Source organism: Miscanthus floridulus, chromosome 3, assembly GCF_019320115.1.
Source record: "Miscanthus floridulus cultivar M001 chromosome 3, ASM1932011v1, whole genome shotgun sequence".
NCBI classification, from domain to species: Eukaryota; Viridiplantae; Streptophyta; class Magnoliopsida; order Poales; family Poaceae; genus Miscanthus; species Miscanthus floridulus.
In genome coordinates this window covers 1450562-1471915 of record NC_089582.1, presented here as the reverse complement: position 1 = coordinate 1471915, position 21354 = coordinate 1450562, and the positions used below count along the sequence as shown (strand labels likewise).

Genomic DNA, 21354 nt, shown 5'->3' with positions numbered 1-21354 from the left:
CTGAAATGCTTACAGCATGTCTTTTATATTGCTCCTTCCAGACATATCTTACTCCAATTCCCTTCTTATCGTCTTCTCAAATTTCTCACTGAGTTTCGTGTTTTTTTAAGTAAAATACCAGGAGCTTTCTCTTTCAATTAAGACAGGAAAGAGAGCTTTCAGAGAAAATACAATTTACAGCCCAGGCTGCAGCAGCACAGCAAACCAGAGGACGAAGATAAGGCTTAGACAGGCCTCAAACACAACCAAAGCAAACAAAGTAGTGTTATCATCTTCATCCTAGATAACCTTGTATACAAGTTTCAGATCAAAAATTACAATGTGCATACAACATCTTATAGCATATCTATGATCAACTCTTACAGATCAATTTCAGAACAAAAGCCATTGTCTCAAGTAGGCTAAAAAAATTGTACGATAGTCTATTTGGGTCCTTTGCAACCTCTGTGAGTTATCCATCAACTTAAGTTCACAACAGGCTGATGCTTCTTCCAAATGGCATGCGAAGCTCACTCGGGCACATCTGTCCACACTTCAGCAAATTATTGTTGCCTTCAGTACCTCTGCTGGTGTTCAGTTTTTCTATCGATCTTACATATCTGAACTGACTGCAACATAAAAGAAAAAATAAACATCATCAATATGTACTGAACGGCAAGACCTTAAAGGCTCAGAGGGTGTACTGTAACAGTAGTTTACATTAACATGATATCCTGTTAATGGAAATTGCTTTCACATGTGAATAAACGAATTACAGAAACAGGAGAGGGAGAGGGATTGGGCTTCAACCACGGTGAGGAGGAATTCATGATTGGCGTTCAACCAAATTGTGTCATCTTGTGTCATCAAATCCATGTGTGCCTGACCAAGCAATTTCAGAATCGGTCCATGTGTGCCTGATCAAGCAATTTTAAAAACAGTCACAGGCTGCCTTGATAGGCAAAAAGGGGGTGTGCACCACTACAGTTGCATACCGAAGAACTTTTGCCGGCGTTGGTGGCGGAGGGAAGGGCGCCGGCGGAGGTTGCGGATCTGAGAGGGTCGAACCGCCCGGGCCGTCAGCGGGGCCGGCTTCCTCGACTCCGGTGTGGAGTCCTGCTCCTCGACGCCTTGGACGACGGTCGCCTCCGCGCCTTGGACGAGTAACAGATGAAAGCCCAAGCCCGTGAAAGCCCGGAGCCAAGCGCTAGCGGACTCACCTGCGAGTGAGCCGACAAATATGAGAGTCGCCCGTGACGAGGATGGGTGTGGCGCACGCTTTACATACCCCTCGCCCGCCGCAGCCGATCCACTTAAGAAAATCATCACCGCATCTGTACAAGTAAAATAAACGCCGCTTAGTATCAGACAAACCTCAGTAACCCGGTGGTAGATGAGCCTTTGTGTGAACTCTAGGTCCTGGGTTTGAAGCGCGCGTGGAGCAATTTTTAATCTACTACTTTTCCAAAATCCTTTCTAACATTGTTGCTTTTTGCTACTTTGACTTTGATTGATAAAAAATATTTTTTTTGGTGTTTTCTTACTGTTTTTTCCTCCTTATGAAACTTATGTTAAGAAACCTTTCACTATTACTACTACTACCTGTAGAATTTATTCACCGTGGAACTATCTCCACTCACATTAAACAAGTATCACTACTACTGCTACTACCACCGGAGCTGCTGCGATTGCAAAGGCGCGTGTCCTCCCCCTCTCGCCCTCGCCATCCTTCTCGCTGGAGCGGCCGCGATTCGCTGGTTGGTGGTCGGTGGTCGGCACCGATTCCCTCGGCGCTAGGGCAAGCCTCGCGAGAGGCAGAGTGAGGCGGCGGGGAGGGCGTCGAGGACGTCGGCGAGCTCGGCAATAGGTGTAGAGAAGAGGAATCACCGAAGTCGATGCACTGGGCGGAGTCCCACGAGAGGTAGAGCGAGGCGGGTACTAGGCGGCGTCCCATGAGAGGCAGAGCGAGGCGGCAGGGAGGACGTCGAGGACGACGGTGAGCTCGGCGATAGGTGTAGAGAAGAGGAATCACCATCGGGTGTCACGAGCGGGTACTCATCGGCGTCGAGGTGCACAAACCAGTCTCAGCCCTGGTCGACCCTCAGCAGCAACGAGGCGCCGTGCCGCGGACGAGGCCGCGCGGGAGAGCGTCGCCATGCCGGGACGAGATAAGCAGGGGCTACCTTCTTGTGCGTCGGTACCACGCTATACTACTGCTGCTGCTGCTGCTGCTGCTACTAAAATCTTGAAATACAAATTTTAAATTGTCCTAGTATAAAGTTTATGATTTTTTTAAAAAAGTTTGAAATTACAAAGTTTTAAATCTTATAAAGTATAAAGTTTTAAAGGTGCTAGTATAAGTTTTTTTAATTTAAAATGTGTACCAAGTTTTTTTTAAATTACCAAGTTTTTTGAAATTACCAAGTTTTTATTTAAAATTCATCTGTTGTCCGGTAACAGCATAAAAAAATAGATATGTCGTAGGGCTCTTCGCGCACCTTTTTTTTTGGAACCGAGCTAACTCTTTGTTTATTGGAATCTTAGTAAAACTTGTTCAAATATCATTAAATCGTTAGTGGACCTGGACCATCAACGTGATGAGACGACAACCAACTTATAAATTTGAAAATTTGGGAAGCCTACACCGCTGTCACAGATCCCACCAAATTTTCCAAATGAAACTCAGTGGCGCCATTCTTTGCAGCGAAATTTCTTGTGCCAAAACACCCGCGCCCACCACTGCTCCCACGTTTTTCCCTCCCCACATTACGTGAAGTGACTATTCATCTCCATTCCTAATACTCGCTAATCTAATCGGGTGGGAGAGCATATAGCCGCAGCCGCCAGGCGCCAGTTAGGGTTTTGGGCCTCGACCAAGGGGAAGAAGATGGCGACCCGTGCGGAGGGACCGGCGAGAGCGGCAACAGGGACACCTTCGTCGTCGTCGATGCCCACACCTGCAGCGGCGACGGCCCCTGCGTGCAACACGCCAACAGCTGCGTCGGTGCGCGCACCTGCCTCCACGATGTCCAGACACAAGGCGACGATGTCGCTTTTTTGGACACCTTCGTCCAGGACGGCGACACCTTCTGCCGATGAAGATGGAGGTGACGGCAGCCAAGGACGAGAAAGCCGCCGGCATTCCTCTCAGACCGACGACGGGTAAGGGCACAAAATATCCCCTCCCCTCCATAAGCGCCCCTGGTCGGACGGCCGCTGCGCCGCGCGTGCCCCCTGGCCGTGCAACTGTGCGTGCCGCTGGCCGCAGGGTGCTGGCGGAGTACACCGTGGTCATCCCGGACGGCCGCTGCGCCACCCGTTGCCGCTGCTGTCGATGGCTAGTAGAATAACATCGTCCTGGAAAGCCGACTCCATCTTCCACACAGAATATTTAGATGGAATTTTCAATTTTATATGTTGCATATGACTTGACTTCAGCCAGGCTCCGTATCTCAGGTGAAATTAACTCTGGATATATTCATGACAAACCTCCAATCCTGCTAGCTTTTCGTATTCTCTTGCTTTCGGTTGACTGTTGATTGGCAGAATCACTACAGGAAAACTGTACTTTGCCGAGTGCTTTTTATCGGAGCACTCGGTAAAGAAATATTTTGCCGAGTGCCGCACTCGGCAAAATAAAGCACTCGGCAAAGGTGGCACTCGGCAAAGCCTGGCTCTCGGCAAATCTGGGCTTTGCCGAGTGCCGCGGCACTCGGCAAAAGTCCCACTCGGCAAAAGGTGGCCGGCCGTGACGGCGACAACCTGCCGTCAGATTTTGCCGAGTGCCTAACGGATGGCACTCGGCAAATTTTTTTTATTATTTTTAAAAACTTATTTTGCCGAGTGTAAGCGTTGGGCACTCGGCAAATTTTTTTTTTAATTTTTTAAAACTTATTTTGCCGAGTGCTAGCGTCAGGCACTCGACAAATTTTTTTTTTTGAAAATCAACTTTGCCGAGTGCCCCCTAGGCCGGCACTCGGCAAAGCCCACTTTGCGAGTGCCCCCATGGCACTCGGCAAATTTTTTTTTTGATTTTGGGCCCAAATTTTTTTCTGTGGCATTGTGACAGTATTTCAAACTCTATTTTAAAATTTGGGGCAATTTTGACTTTTTTGATATATTTTATTAGTTTATTTCGTTTCGTCTAATTTTTTGGGATATTTCAAATTTGAACTGCAGGTACATGGAATAATGGACTTTGGTCATCTAAAAATTGATACTCATGATATTTAGGGTATGTTTAGGCCGTATCCAGGAAGTCACATGAAATCTTGAGCATCTCGTTGACGTAACATGTCGAGGTACTTGCTGGAAATGTGATTTTAAATTATATAAAATGCAAACGAAGTCCGAAAATCATGAAACTTGTCGAGGCGTCGTGTTATCACATGTGGAGGCTGTGGTAAAAAATTGTAAAGGTTTATAAATTGCTCGAAACCTCAGCCTTCACATGTGATAACACGACGCCTTGACAAGTTTCATGATTTTTGGACTTCGTTTGCATTTTATATAATTTAAAATCACATTTTCGGCAAGTACCTCGACATGTTACGTCAACGAGATGCTCGAGATTTCATGTGACTTTCTGGATACGGCCTAAACATACCCTAAATATCATGAGTATTAATTTTTGGATGACCAAAGTCCATTATTCCATGTACCTGCAGTTCAAATTTGAAATATCCCAAAAAAATTAGACGAAACGAAATAAACTAATGAAATATATAAAAAAAAGTCAAAATTGCCCCAAATTTTAAAACAGAGTTTGAAATACTGTCATAAGGCCACAGAAAAAATTTTGGGCCCAAAATCAAAAAAAAAAATTGCCGAGTGCCATGGGGGGCACTTGGCAAAGTGGGCTTTGCCGAGTGCCGGCCCAGGGGGCACTCGGCAAAGTTGATTTTCAAAAATTAAAAAAATTTGCTGAGTGCTTGACGCTGGCACTCGGCAAAATAAGTTTTAAAAAATTAAAAAAAAATTGCCGAGTGCCCAACGCTTACACTCGGCAAAATAAGTTTTTTTAAAAAACCGCCGGCCCAAAATCCCCCCACCCCCAGAACCCTATCTGCCCGCTCTGCTCTGTCCCGACGCCCGTCGCGCATCCCGGCCGGCCAGCGCCGCCACCGCCGCTCCGCCGCACCGGCGCGCCCACGCCGGTGAGCCCCCGCCACCACGCGCCCCCCGCCCCCGAGCACTCCCTAGCCCGGTCGCGCGGCTCCCCGGCGCGCCCACGCCGGCGAGACCCCCGCCACCGCGCAACCCCGCCCCCCGAGCACCCCCAGCCCCGCCGCGCCGCCCCGGCCGCGTGGCTCCCCGGTGCGCCCACGCCGGCAAGCCCCCGCCACCGCGCGCCCCCGCCCCCGAGCACTCCCCAGCTCAGTCGCGTGGCTCCCCGACGCGCCCACGCCGGTGAGACCCCGCCACCGCGCAACCCCGCCCCCCGAGCACCCCCCAGCCCCGCCGCGCCGCCCGGTCGCGCGGCTCCCTGGTGCGCCCACGCCGGCGAGCCCCCGCCACCGCGTGGCCCCGCCCCCGAGCACCGCCCAGCCCGGCCGCGCGGCTCCCCGCCGCGCCCACGCCAGTGAGACCCCACCACCGCGCACCCCCGCCCCTGAGCACCCCTAGCCCCGCCGCGCCGTCCGGCCGCGCGGCTCCCCGCCGCGCCCACGCCGGTGAGCCACCGCCACCGCGCGCCCCCTCCCCTGCATCACCCGCCCCCGAGCACCCCCAGCCTGGCCGCGCGGCTCCACGGTGCACCCACGCCGGCGAGCCCCCGCCACCGTGCGCCCCCACCCCCGAGCACCCCCCAGCCCGGCTGCACCGCCGCCGTCAGCTCTGCCCGCCGCCGTCAGCGCGGCCCGTCGCCGCTGTCCACGCGTGCTGCCACCCATCGGCGCGCGCGGCCGTCCTGCCCTACACACGCCGGCCCCGTGTGCCCCTGTGCTCCCCTGCTCTTGCCACCGGCTTGGAAGAAGGAGGAGGAAGCAGCAGTAAGAAGAAGAAGGGAGGAGAAGAAGGAAGAAGAAGGAAGAAAAAAGAGGAGAAAGAAAGAGAAGGAAAAGGAAGAAGAAGGAGATGGAAAAAAGAGAAGAAAAAGGATTAAGGAGGAGGAGAAGGGGAGAGGGGGAGAGGGGGAGGAAGCCGAGGTGGAGGGGAGGAGGAGGTGCCTTAGCCGTCTTCTCCGCGTGCCCGTCCTACCGATGCCCCTACCGTCACCGAACCGCCTACGAGCGTGGGCAAGGTATATCCACCCTTTCTCCGTTTGTCGGCCTTCGTGCCGTTGTGATGTCGGCCTTCGTGCCGCTATTCTTATCTGCCTTCGTGCTGTTTGTGATTATCGGCCTTCGTGCCGTTGTTTTTTTGCAGGTTTTGGAAACCTCCCCGTGCAGGGGAGGTGCTACCAAAATTTTGAACTTATAGTGTCGTGTTTCTTCTTTTGCAGAGCAGGACCTGTCGGAGGTGACCCGGAGGTCCCCGATCGTCTTCGTCGGCGTCGCGGGTCTGCCTGCACTGCGTCGCCTCGCCACTGCGTCGACTCGCCACTGCCTCGCTAGCTTGACTTCACCAACACCCTAGGTATAAATCATTTCTCTTTCCACTTGTCTGTCGTCATAGATCGGTGTAGCCTAGTTAGGTGTCTCCCGTCCGAAAGAGATATCTTTGGAGATAAGCAGATCTTTGCATATCTGTGAGCATTTCTGTTTCGGATTGTCCACGTTTTTGGACAGCCCATGGATGCGTAGATGGGTTAGTTTCCATGGTCCGCTCCGGTCCGAGACGGTGTTTTGGCATCACCCCCTGTTGTTCTCCGGATACACACTCTCCCTTGCGAGACGTGTATCGGGAGAACAACAGGGAGGTGCTGCCAAAATTTTGTCTCGGACAGGAGCGGAGCATGGAAACTAACCTCATCTTCGGATCCACGGGTGGGATTAGGACCTATCCTCACCTATTAGAGAGTAGGGACACCGCGTAGATGCAATTGATGGTGACTCATATGTGCTGGATACGTCTGTTAAAGGATGGAGGACCGTGAGTGGATGTACATGCTCCGGAGAGACGAGCACGATTACGACTTGCTGTTTATAGTCAAGGTTGAATAATTCTTACAGCATGCATTTAGTGAGAGTGCTGGAGGCCATTCTCTAGTGGTTTGTCCGTGCAGCGGTTGTGACAACAGAAGAAGGAAAGATAGGTTAACCATGGGTAAACATATTGTGAAGTTTGGATTTACTCCGGGCTACCACCGGTGGATCCACCATGGTGAAGCCGATTGTATCAGGGAGGAGGTGGTGAGACCACGGCTCGAGGCTTTCGATGATGATGCTGGGGTAGCAGACTTGCTGGCTAACACGCACCAAGCTCAGTTCACTGAAGGACGTGATAAGGAGGAGATGGAGGCTGCCGCAGATGCCTTCTACCTGATGTTGGACTCGGCACAGAGACCCCTTCATGGCCGAGTTAAACCTAAGTCGAGAAGGCTTCGACAAGATGGTGGCCGTGTGGAGCAATATGCTACCAAAGACACACATTATGCCGAAGAACTTGTATGAGTCAGAGAAGCTCCTTCTTGCACTTAAGATGTCGTATGACAAGATACGTGTGTGTCCGAAGGGGTGCGTCCTATTTAGGAAAGAACACGCAGATGCAAAGTACTGCCCGAAGTGTAAATCCTCTAGGTACATGGAGGTAGACTCAGGCGATGGCCAGAAGTGGTAGCTTAAGATCCCCATGAGAGTCCTACGACACCTTCTGTTCCTGCCAAGGCTCCAACGGCTATTCATGACCGAGGAATCCGCGAAATAGATGACATGGCACAAAAATGGCACAAGATACAATCCTGAGAAGATGGTACATCCATCCGATGCTGATGCATGGAAGTACTTCAATTCGTGGCATCCTCTCAAAGCAGAGGAGGCTCATAATGTACGTGTCGCGCTGGCAACAGATGGGTTCAATCCATATGGCATGATGGCTGCACCATACACATGTTGGCCCGTGTTCGTCATCCCCCTGAATCTCCCCCAGCGTCTCCTTTCAATGGCATATCGTGTTCCTATCATTGATAATCCTGGACACCTGAGGAGTAATATGGGTGTCTTCATGTAGCCTATGATAGATGAGTTGATTGATGCTTGGGTCAAAGGGGTGTGGACTTACGACCGAGCTACGAAGACTAGCTTCAAAATGCACGTTTGGTACCACTACTCCCTGCACAACTTCCTAGGGTATGGGTTAATGTGCGCCTGGTGTGTTCAGGGGAAGTTCCCATGCCCAATATGCAAGAAAGCTGTGAGGTTCATATGGTTGAAGAAGGGTGGCAAGTATTCGTCGTTTGACAAACATCGTCAATTCCTCCCTCTTGACCATCCATTCAGAGAAGACATCAAGAGCTTTACAAAAGGTGTCAAAGCGATGGACCCTAGACCGCACTTGAGGACTGGGGCAGAGGTTTGTGCTCAAATAGATGCTCTCATGCCCAACGAAGATGGTGGTTTCGTGGGATATGGTGAGCAACATATGTGGACTCATAAGTCCGGCTTGATGAGGCTCCCCTATTTCGATGACCTCCTACTGCCCCATAACATTGATGTCATGCACACTGAAAAGAATATCACCGAGACACTTTGGGCAACGCTCATGGACACTGACAAGTCTAAGGACAACCCTAAGGCCAGAGTGGACCTGGCGACGTTGTGTGATAGGCCAAACCTAGAGATGCGGCCTCCTGCAACAGGAAAGCAGTGGAGAAGGCCTAGGGCCCCCTATGTCTTGAAAATCGATCAAAGGAGGGAAGTACTTTGATGGATCAAGAATTTAATGTACCTTGATGGGTATGCAGCGAATCTGAGCAGGGGAGTGAACTTAGAGACTCTGCGAGTCAACGGGATGAAGAGTCATACTACCACATATGGATTGAGCGCATACTTCCATCGATGGTTTGAGGCTATGTCTCTAAGCATGTCTGGCTAGTGTTGGCAAAGTTGAGCTACTTCTTTCGCCAGCTTTGTGCCAAGGAGCTATCTTCGACCGTCATTATAGAATTGGAAACTATGGCACCTGAGTTGGTCTATGAGCTTGAGAAGATCTTTCCACCCGGCTTCTTCTTGCTGATGCAGATCTGATTGTGCACCTCCCGATCAAGGCACGGTTGGGGGGGCCCATGTAGGCCTGTTGGTGCTATCCAATCGAGCGATGTCTAAAGACTCTTCGCAAGAAATGTACAAATAAAGCCAGAATTGAGGCTTCCATTGCAGAGGCAAGCATTTGGGAGGAGGTTGCAAACTTCACGACATCCTACTACAAGTCGAACCTTCCTAGCAAGCATAATCCACCCCCTCGTTACAATGCTGGCGAAGTTGAATCGACCCTCAGCCTTTTCAAATGCCAACTAGGCAGCGCAAGTGGATCGACCCCCAAGAGATTGGATCCAGAAGAGGGGCGCAGAATCACGCTATATGTGTTCACCAACCTTGTCGAGGTTGCGCCATTCATTAAGTAAGTTCTCAACGAACTTGTTTCAATACGACATCACTATTTTGTATCGAACCCCATTGATTCTCTTTGGTACAGGGAATTTGTTTGTCAAGAGTGGCATCAATCAAGGGATCCTACCCCGCACGAACATGATACCCTTCTTTTAGAGGGTGCAGGAGCTAGGAGGCCTGGTTTCATTTCTTGATTCAAACAAAAGGTCATACGTTCGTCGATATTCCTTAGTAGCTTGTACGTTCCAATAGTATAACGATGTATCATGCTTGAGCTTGCAGGCGCAAACCAATGCGTCCATGAGTGATGAGTTGAGACAGGTTGCAAATGGCTTCAAGTTAAGGGTGAAGTCATATACCGGTTATGACATGAACGGATATCGCTTCCACATGTCAAGACACAAGCAAACTCGGCCCGGTCGAAAAACCACCAACAACCAAGTTTTTATGTCGGGCACTAATGGCGTCGAATACTACGGAATAATTGAGGAGATCTATGAACTTGAATATGAGGGCTGGGTACCTCTTACTCCTGTCATATTCAAGTGCCACTGGTTTGATCCTACACGAACGAGATGGACCCCTCATCTTGGGCTAGTCGAGATTAGGCATGATTCCATCTATAAAGGAAAAGATGTCTATATTGTGGCTCAACAAGCCTTGCAAGTGTATCATACACCATACGCGTGCCAAGACAAAGACCATCTTAAGGGTTGGTCTATTGTGCACCAAGTATCTTCGCACGGTAAACTACATGTTCCAAACGATGAAGATTACACCTTCGACACAAACATATATGATGGAGAGTTCTATCAAGCAGATGGGCTACAAGGGAGCTTTGAGATAGTCTTACCCGGTGTGATGACCGCCATGGAAGTAGACAATGAAACGGTTGATGACAAGGACCCTGGAGATGTAGTGCTAAATCCGAAGGACATTCAAATGCTTGAGCGATTCCATTTAGGCAAAGACAATGAAGAAGACACAGAACCTTCGAATAGTGTTGCCCATTTGGACAATTTTGACAGTGATGATGAGACCTATGACCCCAATTATGAAGATTATTCCTAAACAATGTAATACTATGTTTTTTATTAAATTTTGTTATGTTTATTCATTTTGAACTATTTGACGTGTATGTACTAATGCTTGTTGTTCATTCTTTGTACATTGCAGGTGACAGAACAAAGATGGTGGGCAACCGTTCACCGAGGCAGGTGCTCTCGGTGTACCAGAGGCTATGCCCTCCTGATGGAGGCAAGGGGACGTCTTTGCCCCTAGCGGCGAGAGCAGGCCCGGGTCGCCCCAGCATGGGGAGGGGGAGGGGGGAGGGGGAGGGGTCGAGGTTGCCCTAGGAGGGACCCGCCTCCTCCCCCGGCTCTCGACCAGCCGAAGGACCCGTCTCCTACCCCGAAGGACCACGTGGCGGCCACGGGCACGACCACAGACACTCCGTCGGGGGATGAGGGGACTCAGTAGACGGAGGATAGTTCTGCTTTCTCAGCTCCCTACCTATGAGGTCCCACAAGCCTTCCTCTGGTTCCGCTTCCTGACCGACGCCCACTGGTTCATCCTGTGGGAAGAAGGTAAGTAACTATACATGTTATCACTAGTACTTCATATGATACGTTGAAAATCAAAAGAGAAACTGATAATTTTTCATAATCACTTATGCAGGGGCTGGCTAGTTCTGTCGGGTGCTCTTGACCCCCCACGCACCCCCGCAACCGTCCTGGGATGTCTATGCAGGAAACACTTCCCCGGCCTTGTGGACTTGAAAGAGGGAGGTGGGAGCCGGCCTGGTCATGGGACAGGTACAAGCTCGGCTCGGATGACGAGCAGGACAACAAGCAGGAGTGGGTTGTGGCGGACTTTTGGGTAAGTGTCTCACAACATAGCTCAATACATCTCCTCTATTGCTTAAGTCTTTTATTGAAATAATGAACGGATACATCGTGTTTGTATGTAGAGGTACTTCAAGGCCGAAGAAGGTAGAGAGACCCTGGTGGATCAGACGGCACACAAAGCCTGTAAGAAGTACGTCGGCGACATGATTCACGAGGCGCGACTCTAGGCCCACGTCGACTACTATAGGTCCATCAAGAAAGAGCCCCTCAACAAAACCAGTGCAAGAAATGTGGCGCTGACCAAGGAGCAGTACCTTCAGGTAGGTGAATAATATTAATTCGTTTTGAGATTTAGTAGGTCCAGAATTGATCTTCTTATATGTCAAACACTTGATGATGTGTAGGTGCCAACCTCGTGGTGCATGTCGCATAGATCAGCATGGTCGAGGATCATGGACAGGTACCTTGACCCGGCATACATCACAAAGCACGAGCAAGGCAAGCGGAAGCGGGCACTGAGGACCGCTCCAACTCACCACCAAGGCAGCCGCAACCTCCCCGCATTCAAGCGGGCACTTGTACGAGATGTCATTTATCTATTCTAACACTCAATTTTGCCTAATTTCTAATCATCTTGCCGTCTTTCTCGCAGGAGGTGGCACACTCGGACGTGTCGGTGTCGGAGTTTGGGGCATGGGCTATGTCCCACATGGGCCTGGTGAAATCCAGTGTCGTCTTCAACCCGAATGCCCCTGCCCAAGCTTACTCTGACTCGAGCGTCCACGCTAAGGTCAGAGACTACACGGAGGCGGTTAGGGCGCTCCGTGGCTCAGATCACAATCTAAGCACTGAGCCCCTTGAGACAGAGGTGATCATGAGGCTGGGGCAAGGCAGGAAGCACGGGTGGTTGTGGATTGCAGATGGCATCGACTCCTCGAGCTCTGCACCCTCTCTCTCCGACGTGAGGGCACGGAGCATGGCCAGAAGCCTTCCCATACGTGCACGACCTACTCCAACACTGTCGTGGGTCGACAAACTTCATGTAATTCCGATTTCACTCGTCGTACATTGAACATTACACACATTGATCAAATTTGCAATACTGAAACATGTGATTGAAACACTGCAGGCCGAGCTGGCAGAGACAAGGGAGACGCAAGCGCACCTGACCGCAGAGCTGGAGGCCACGTAGAAGCAGATGGCGGACATGTATCAAATCATGCAAACCATCGGGCAAGCAACGGGTGTCCAAGTGCAGTTGCCAGCTCCAGCTCCGGTTCGACACTTCACTCCTATGAGTATGAAAGTTTAATGCGTTCGTGCCGTTGGGATTGTCGGCCTTTGTGCCATTGTGATTTTCGGCCTTTGTGCTGTTGGGATTGTCGGCCTTCGTGCCATTGTGATTGTCGGCCTTCGTGTCATTGTTTCTTGCAGGTTGGAAACCTCCCCATGCAGGGGAGGTGCTGCCGAAATTTTCAATTTTGAGTCTAACACATACAATCCTGCTAGCGTGTCAACGACGGCTGATCACGTCAACCCTTCGCCGTAGTCCGGTCCTTCACCGCTGTCCAGGGGGCCACACCTGCAGTTTCCGTCGCCGCAGTAGAGATGTTGAACTTTGTGATGTTGAATTTGTAAAAATAAACTTGTGATGTTGAACTTTGGTGCATTGGTGATGGATTTTCGATGGATTTATTAAATATGCGTGTGCTTGCGATATATAATGCATGTTGGTGATATAGATGCGATATATATATATTGTCTGTTACAATGGAATGTAAAAAAAAATTGCAATTCTCGGGGTCTTTGCCGAGTGCCATGGGCAAGGCACTCGGCAAAGTTTTTCCAAAAAAAATCCAGAAATTCTTTGCCGAGTGCCTGGGCTGGGGCACTCGGCAAAGTATTTAAAAAAAAATAAAAAAAAAACTTTGCCGAGTGCCTAGGCAGGGGCACTCGGCAAAGTATTTTTTTAAAAAAAACTTTGCCGAGTGCCTAGGCAGGGGCACTCGGCAAAGTATTTTTTTAAAAAAATCCAGAAATTCTTTGCCGAGTGCCTAAACAGGGACACTCGACAAAGAAATTATTTAAAAAAAATAAAAAAAACTTTGCCGAGTGTCTGGGTTGGGGCACTCGGCAAAGTATTTTTTAAAAAAAAATAAAAAAACTTTGCCGAGTGTCTGGGCAGGGGCACTCGGCAAAGTATTTTTTTTAAAAAAAATCTAGAAAAAACTTTGCCGAGTGCCTGGACTTGGGCACTCGACAAAGTAATTTTTTAAAAAAATAATTTTTTTTGCCGAGTGCTGGGTCAGACCCTCGGCAAAATAAACGTTAACGGCCGACGAGCAACGGCCAAAAATATTTTGCCGAGTGCCGCCCCAAGCACTCGGTAAAATTGTTTTTTATTTTGCCGAGTACCCCGATAAAAAGCACTCGGCAAAGACCCTTTGCCGAGAAAAATTTTGCCGAGCGGACTTTGCCAAGTGCTATACTCGGTAAAGCCTTTGCCGAGTGCAAAGGGCTCTTTGCCGAGTGTAAAAACACTCGGCAAAGCCGCGGCCTCCAGTAGTGAATATTCTTCTTTGATCTAGCAACTAGTTTAAGTTCTGAAAAATACTGATTACCTTTATGTAGCAACCAGTTTAGGAAATGATTAACTTTAGCTGCATATGTTTGCATCCATTAAACATGATATTTGGATTGGAAGCTGGGACACGTGTCTATCAACTGGGCAGTGTCACACCAGGCGCAGGTACGACACCGTCCCAGAATTTTTTTCCCATGTAGTTGAGCCGAGGGTGTTGGATTTCCAGAAATTTATGATAGTTATTTCTGAATTAAATTTCTTTTTGCAGTGAGGCAGCGTGGGTGCATGTGCACCAACTATGATATACTAAATCCGTCTCAAATTATAAGACGTCTTGGAACGGAGGGAGGAATAGGTAGTTTCACCCATGACACTCCTGGTTCACAGCACCTTCGTGCAGCACGGCTCTGTTGCCATTTCATTCATCCTCGTATCCATGCATGCAACATGCAGGGCTTGGCCTATCTTTCAGCCTAATGTTTTCACGGCACACAGCACAGCCCATCAACTTATCGACGGCTCCTGAGTGGTGCTGCACAGGATAGAGGTGGTGTGCATTACGGGCGCATAGAATCCCCCCCCCCCCCCGGTGTACCTGTTTATAATTTTATTAAGACATCAACATAGTCATGGTACGGTAGTACTAAATCTGTTCCAAATTATAATTCGTTTGACTTTTTGTTACTCCAAGTTTGATCACTCGTCTTATTCAAAATTTTATGCTAAATATCACTTTTTTTTGTTGTTGCTTGCTTTATTAACAAAAGTTCTTCAAGAATGACTTAAATTTGACTATGTTTGTACAAATTTTTTGAATAAGACGAGCGGTCAAACTTGAGGCTAAAAAAATCAAACGAATTATAATTTAGAACGGAGAGAGTACTAGATATGTGTCGGAGTAGTCCCTTTGAAAAACCTCTGCCCTTTTTGTTTATGGGCATAATTTCACAGCGATACATTTGGAAACGGGAGTTACTTTTTATCGTCAAACGAATGAACGATAGTGCCATTTGCCCCAGCCGGCCAGCCGGCAAATTGGCCATACGATCAATCCAACATTGTGCTGCACGCCGCTTGTACGAACCAAATAAAGGGGACGTACGTACAATGCCAAAAGCACGGGTTTAATTAGCAGGGTAGTTAACTCACAGCGACGCTGACAGGCTTTGTAGACATCGTTTTGGAATTAAGAAACGGATTTCATCGATATGTAGCAAAAATTCCTTTTACTGCTGGCTAGCTATATATTTAAACGAGGGATATATGCCCATGGCATTGGTGGTTCGTGCAAACTAGAGCCAGATCTCATCAGCTCATTGAGCACTGAACAAGCCAAGTAATTAACCAATGTCGCCGCCGGCGAAGTCGTCGTCCCTGCTGCCTGCTCTGGTAATTCTGGCGGCAATAGCAGCCACGGCCGAGCCCGAATGCCCTACCAAATGCGGCGACGTCGACATCCCCTACCCGTTCGGCATCGGCGGCGTCTGCTCCCACGGGAAGGACTTTGAGATCTCAACGGGCCTGGTTACCTCTGCAGATGCAAGCAAGGCTTCGAGGGCAATCCCTACGATGATGACATCGGATGCACCAGTAAGTAGCTTTTCCATTTATTCTTGTGTCTGTTTAGATCTTTTAGCACTAAAAATTAGCTAGCTAATAGTTGCTAATTTTAGAGCTAGCTATTTTTTAGGTAGGCTGATTGGACCCACATGCTAATAGGTGGTTGGATAATGAGTTGAAGGTGCATATGAATTGGCTATTAGCACTTATTAATGACTCCAAAGCTACTAATGAAACTAATAGTTAGTAGCCTTCTAGCTAATATTTAACAGGTCTATTTAAATTTTAGCTGCTAATTTTTAATGCTAATAGATCAAATAGGCCCTTAATTTTAGGCCTGTTCCTACCCCCTCAATCTTCCGCTAGGCTGACAAGCATGGTGAGATATAGCTTTTTTTTTAAGCAGCCCCTTATAGTGGGCATAGCTAGGTGGTAGCCTCGTGAGAACCCAGGGCTCTGTTTAGTTCCACCAAATTCTCAACTTTAACACTATGTAAAAAGAAGATTTCCCGTCACATCAAATTTGCGGTACATGCATGGAGTACTAAATATTGACGAAATCAAAAACTAATTGCACAGTTTGGTTGTACTTTGCGAGATGAACGTTTTGAGCCTAATTAGTCAACGATTGGACAATTATTACCAAATAAAAACAAAACGACACTGTAGCCGATTCGGCCGAACTAAACGTGGCCCAGCTGTGAAATATCTATAGCCGACTATTTATTACTCTGTCAATGAGCAATCATACTGAATAGGCGAATAGCTCAAATACCACTACCACAGAGATCAGCTCTAGAGACGGGTGAAACATATGAACTGAGGCAGTTAGGGCCTGTTTGGATCATTAGTAGTTAAAATTAGTACTAATGGATCCAAATAGACCTGCTAAGTATTAGTTGGAGGACTGCTATAACTATTTTTTGACAACAACTTAAATATGTAACGTTAAAGCACAGTACACCAGTGTGGGAAAAAAAATCCCATATTACATAACATAGATAAGTAAAAGCTATTATTGATTTGCTTACGTAGACATAGCTGATGCTTCCATCGGAGGCACGGGCTCCGTCGGGGCCACAGGGCCCACGAGAAAAGTGCCCACAATAGAAGCATCGACGGTCCTCGTTCTCGCACTCCGATAGCACAGCCGGCGCTTCCCTCTATCTGATTGGCTTGTGTCTTAAAGGATAAATATTCTTGAACCGTAGATGAGGAGTAGGCTTCACCGGACTTAAAAAAATGATTCCGCGGCCATCAGTGTTAAATCTGAGGACCTGCATCAACGATTGTTGGTGGTCAATCAGAACACAATAATTACTTTCCCACTCCCATATCCGCAGAAAGACTGAAAAGCAGGACAATGAACATAAAATAAAATTGCTTGGTATGCGCAACATGGCAACCAAAAAAAAGGCAGAGGGACTGAACACCATTGGAGGGCTCACTTATTAAATAAAATCTACAGTATTTTTCTCTCACAGCATATCAGTTTGAGCCGGCTTATCTGAGAACATGTGGAGGGGCCCATGATGTGTACGTGGAGGAGCTCCAAGGCCTTGATTGCGTGTGCAACATGCAGAACGGACACGCAAGGCCATGGAGGGTCCCGCTGATGCTGGAGGCGGTTGTGCAGGAGCACCGCAACACCGCAAATGTTGACCAAGCAAGGCCACTGCTGGTCCCGCACGTATTGAATGCTCTTCCGAAGAAGCTCCCGTGTGCACTTGCCGGCGATGCAAGCTCCGCGTGTCGGAGCGACGACCACGACGACCACCAGGATAACCAGGCGGCCGCCAGGAACGCGAACCCCGCGAAGCCGAGCCTGGGCCTGACCGTGACGATGGATCGCGCGCACTGAGGCCACGGACAGTCGCGGCAAGACTCCAGGAAGCACAAGGACCACCAAGCAGGAGATCGCCCCTGCAGCCACCTCGGCGCCGGCAAGAAGCACTGCGTGTGCCTGGGCATCCAGGCCAGATGCCGTGGACACCTGCGCCAAGCTCGAGCAGACAGGACATGACCGACGAATCCGGGAGTTGGAGTTGGAGTTGGAGTCGCGCTGCACCGGCATTCCCAGCAGTTGGAGTTGGAGTTGCGCTGCGCCGCGCCGCACACAAGGACGACGCCGTGCCGCCCCGGCATACACTGAGCACAGAAGGATGATGATATGGGAAGATAATGGGCTTTTATTCTGGCACTCGCCTCGTCAGACCAGAGGAAGCCACTGCCGGACACCACGCCGGCGAGAGACCCGCCCGCCGCCAGCAAGACAAGGGAGGGGGGATGACCATCCTCGACAAAGTCCATCCGGACAGACTAACAAAACAAACTAGATCTTAACTACTAGTCGCCCTGTTCAACGGTTTAACAAAACCGAGTGTCAGCCCGTAACCAATCCCACGAAAACCACCATCGCGGTTACAGAGCGGTCTGGGTTGCAACCCGTATACCCAGCGTCGTTGGGATTTTTTTTTAGCTTTAGGCCTTGTACTAGTTGTGCAATTGCATGGATTCAAAATTGTTAAGCAATGTTATTAAGGTGCACTTGTTCCTCATATGACATTTTCATGGTTTTCTTTGGATCAATACTAACTCATTTGTCCTTTTAATATTATGATGATTAAATTATTTATGCTCGATGCACAAATTCAGGCTTGTAACTTTCATACTCAAATTTACCATTCATATCCTTCAGTATATTTGTGTGGAGTAAATCTTCCATGAATATTCATCCTCATGTAGCTTTAATACAAAAACTTCAGGTGAGGAGCAAGTCTCTAGTTACTTTCACCCTGCTGAATGAGGTGCTCGTGATGCTTACAGATACACATACTACACTTTCCCCTATTAAGATGCAATATGGGTAAATGACCCCGGTGGTCGTTTGGTTATTTTGAGAAATGTTCTGTTGGGTTGTGTTCGTAGTTTGCTTAGCTGTTGGACCATATAAAATAATTTGTGGAGCTCCTGAATCTTGTTGTAAATAATATTTGAGCTCATACTTAAATTCAGGGTTAATATGTATCACTTATGAGAAACAGTATGATGTGATGGTGATGCCATACAATATGTGTTTTTGCCAATGCTTTTCATGAGAATTATTACAATACATATTGAGGAATCCGAAATATGATATCCATTTTGAATGAATTAACCTAGCAATCATCTCTTTATGGTTTTATTTAGCCTAAGTTACCTTTGTTATGAACAGATACTACAGTTGTACCTAGATAAGAGAGACGCAAAAAAAAAAAGTTACCTTTGTTGTACTGTCTAGTAGTTTTAGGTTGATAATTAAAAGGCTAGTAATTAATATCATGCTTACATAACAATAATAAACATGCACTCACACTCATAGTGGTGGAACCAAGATTTTAGTGTTGGGTATTCCCAAACCAAAACCGTTTACCATTTGTTGCACACCACCATGCCATCATACATGCACCCACTCTCGGTGTGCCTAGCAGTCAACCTTGGGCTTATGTGGGGATTGGGATTTAAAGAGACAGGTGGTTAGGGGTAGGCAAGGGGTGATAGATGGATGCAAGTGATGCTGATGCGCCCATGTGGGTCTGAGGACATAGGAAGGTATTAGTTGATGTGTTGGCGATTGACAATATGGACGGGCCTAAGGAAGCCTTGGTGGAGTTTAGTGGGAGGAGGCTAGTAAACTGAATTTTTTTATAAGTGAATGACAAGTAAATGAATTGCAACTAATATATCCATAATGTTTTGGCAAAATTGTTAGGTATTCTCAGAAATAAATGGGCACCCATACCTGCTAGATTTCCCATGCCCCATCACCTATAGATAACATTGCAACCTTCTCCCCATGGGATGCCTAGAGGATTCTAACAACATTTAGCTATATATGCTCCCAGTTCATGTATAGTGTATAACATATAGTAGACAGCCAAGTGAGAACAACCAAATTCTTTAGCATACTATCATATTTTATTGGTGGTTATTTCATTGCTATTATGGAGACCAGGAAAAAAGACATGTCAAAGAAGATTCTTCCATGCCTCTCGGTTGGTGCAGATTTCGTTTGGCACTATATACCCCCTCTCGGAGATTTAGCAGAATCCTCATAGGAAATAACAGTTAGTCATAGATTTGTTGTTGAATGTGGAAGCGCACTTTTAAAGTTTTACACACTTTAGAAAGGGATGTTTTCGACCACACACTACTCCTAGGTATGGGTACAGCGGCTTTCATGAGAAATGCAAAATGATTCAAATTTGAACTTAGTTGGTTCACTCATGATGATTTTCATGATTGTGTTACAGAAATCTGGAATAAGACAGTGGAGTGATGAAACTCGGTCCGATGTAGGAACAATAAATTGAGTGCCCTATGACAACACCACCATGTGTGGGTAGGTCATAAATGGAGGTGTGTATAGACAAAAAAAAGGCCAAGCTCCAATCCACTTTATTGATGTAGACACTGTCGCTAAAATTAGGGATTTGACTAATTTTGGGAGAGATCAACTTGCTCAAAAGAGAGGAGGAAATTAAAAACTATCAGTAAATTAAGGTGAAAAATGTTTTTATTGGGAGATTGCAATACTAAATACTTCCAAATGCTAGCCAATGGCAAGCATAGGAAAGAAAGGATTTTCTCGCTCGATCAAGAGAATGGTAACTTGAGGGATAACGGAAGCTCAAAGAGTACATAACAAGGTTTTACAAAAGTTTTTTGGGCACCAGAAGAGAATGCCTTTACTCTAGTGAGTCAAGGAATTATGAAAATGATTTCCTTATATCCCCTTATATTGAGAATGAGGTCAAGGATGCAGTGTTTGGTATGGAACATAACAAAGCACTTGGTACACATGGCTTTCTAGCTATTTTTTACCAACATTTTTGGGAAACTATTAAGTGGGACTTGTTGTGAATGTTTGAGGATCTATTCAAGGGTGATTTGCTACTGCTTAGTTTAAATTTTGGAGTAGTTACTCCTATCCCAAAAGTCCAAGAACCAAAGCTAGCTAATCCATCAATATAGACCAATCTATTTGCTGAATTTTAGATTTAAAATTTTCACCAAAGTGGCAACCAACAGATTGAACATATTGATGGATCAAATTATTAAATGAACTTAGACAACTTTCATGCTGGGCGAAACATCCTAGAGAGTGTCGTACTCTTGCAAGGGACCATCCATGAATTACACCAGAGAAAAAAAAATGGGGTGATTTTCAAGATAGATTTTGGGAAAGGGTTTGACAAAGTGAAGTGACCTTTCTTATTTCAGACACTAGGAATGCAAGGTTTCTCAGCCAAACAGATAACTTGGATGGAATCCTTCATTTCAAGTGGTAGTGTAGCTGTAATGTAAACGATAATGTTGGACATTTTTCCAAGCAAGACAGACCTTAGACAGGGAGATCCCTTATACGCTCCTTTTTAAAATTCTGGCTGATATGTTAAGAGTCATTATAAAGAGGGTGAAAGATGATGGACAAATCAAAGGTACGTAACACATCTAGTTGATGACGGCTTATCTACTCTATAGTATGTAGACGACACGATTCTTTTTATGAACATCATCTAGAAAAAGCTCATGACTTGAAGCTCTTGCTTTGTGCATTCGAGGAGGTGTCAGGTCTCAAGCGAGTTGTATTGCTTTGGAGATGTCCAAGAAACATTAGATCAATATAAGGATCTATTCGGCTGCAAAGCAGGTAGTTTTCCAATCAATTTTTTATTTATTTCCATTTTGAGAAACTAAGAATTTTTTAAGATCATGGAGGAGTGCTTTGAAAAGATACTTAATAGTTGGACAGGTAAATACCTCTCTATTAGAGGTTGTTTGAAACTGATTAGTTCAGTGCTCAGTAGCCTTCCAATCTATATAATGTCCTTTTTTTCTCAATATCAAGATGTGT

General features: G+C 47.3%; 1 protein-coding gene and 1 long non-coding RNA gene across 2 annotated transcripts; one reads left to right on the top strand and one right to left on the bottom strand.

Annotated features, from left to right (window-relative positions):
* Positions 1-252: 252 nt before the first annotated feature.
* Positions 253-1203, bottom strand: LOC136544746 (uncharacterized). The gene is made up of 2 exons (XR_010780820.1): positions 975-1203; positions 253-896 (listed from the first exon to the last, which is right to left on the bottom strand). It is a non-coding gene; the product is annotated as an uncharacterized lncRNA (long non-coding RNA).
* A 1871-nt stretch (positions 1204-3074) lies between these two features.
* On the top strand, positions 3075-11155 carry LOC136542958 (vegetative cell wall protein gp1-like). The gene is made up of 7 exons (XM_066535561.1): positions 3075-3320; positions 5037-5309; positions 5435-5969; positions 6422-6478; positions 10644-10724; positions 10997-11053; positions 11145-11155. The coding sequence occupies exons 1-7, from the start codon at positions 3075-3077 to the stop codon at positions 11153-11155; spliced, it is 1260 nt and encodes a 419-aa protein (XP_066391658.1).
* The last annotated feature ends 10199 nt before the right edge of the window (positions 11156-21354 follow it).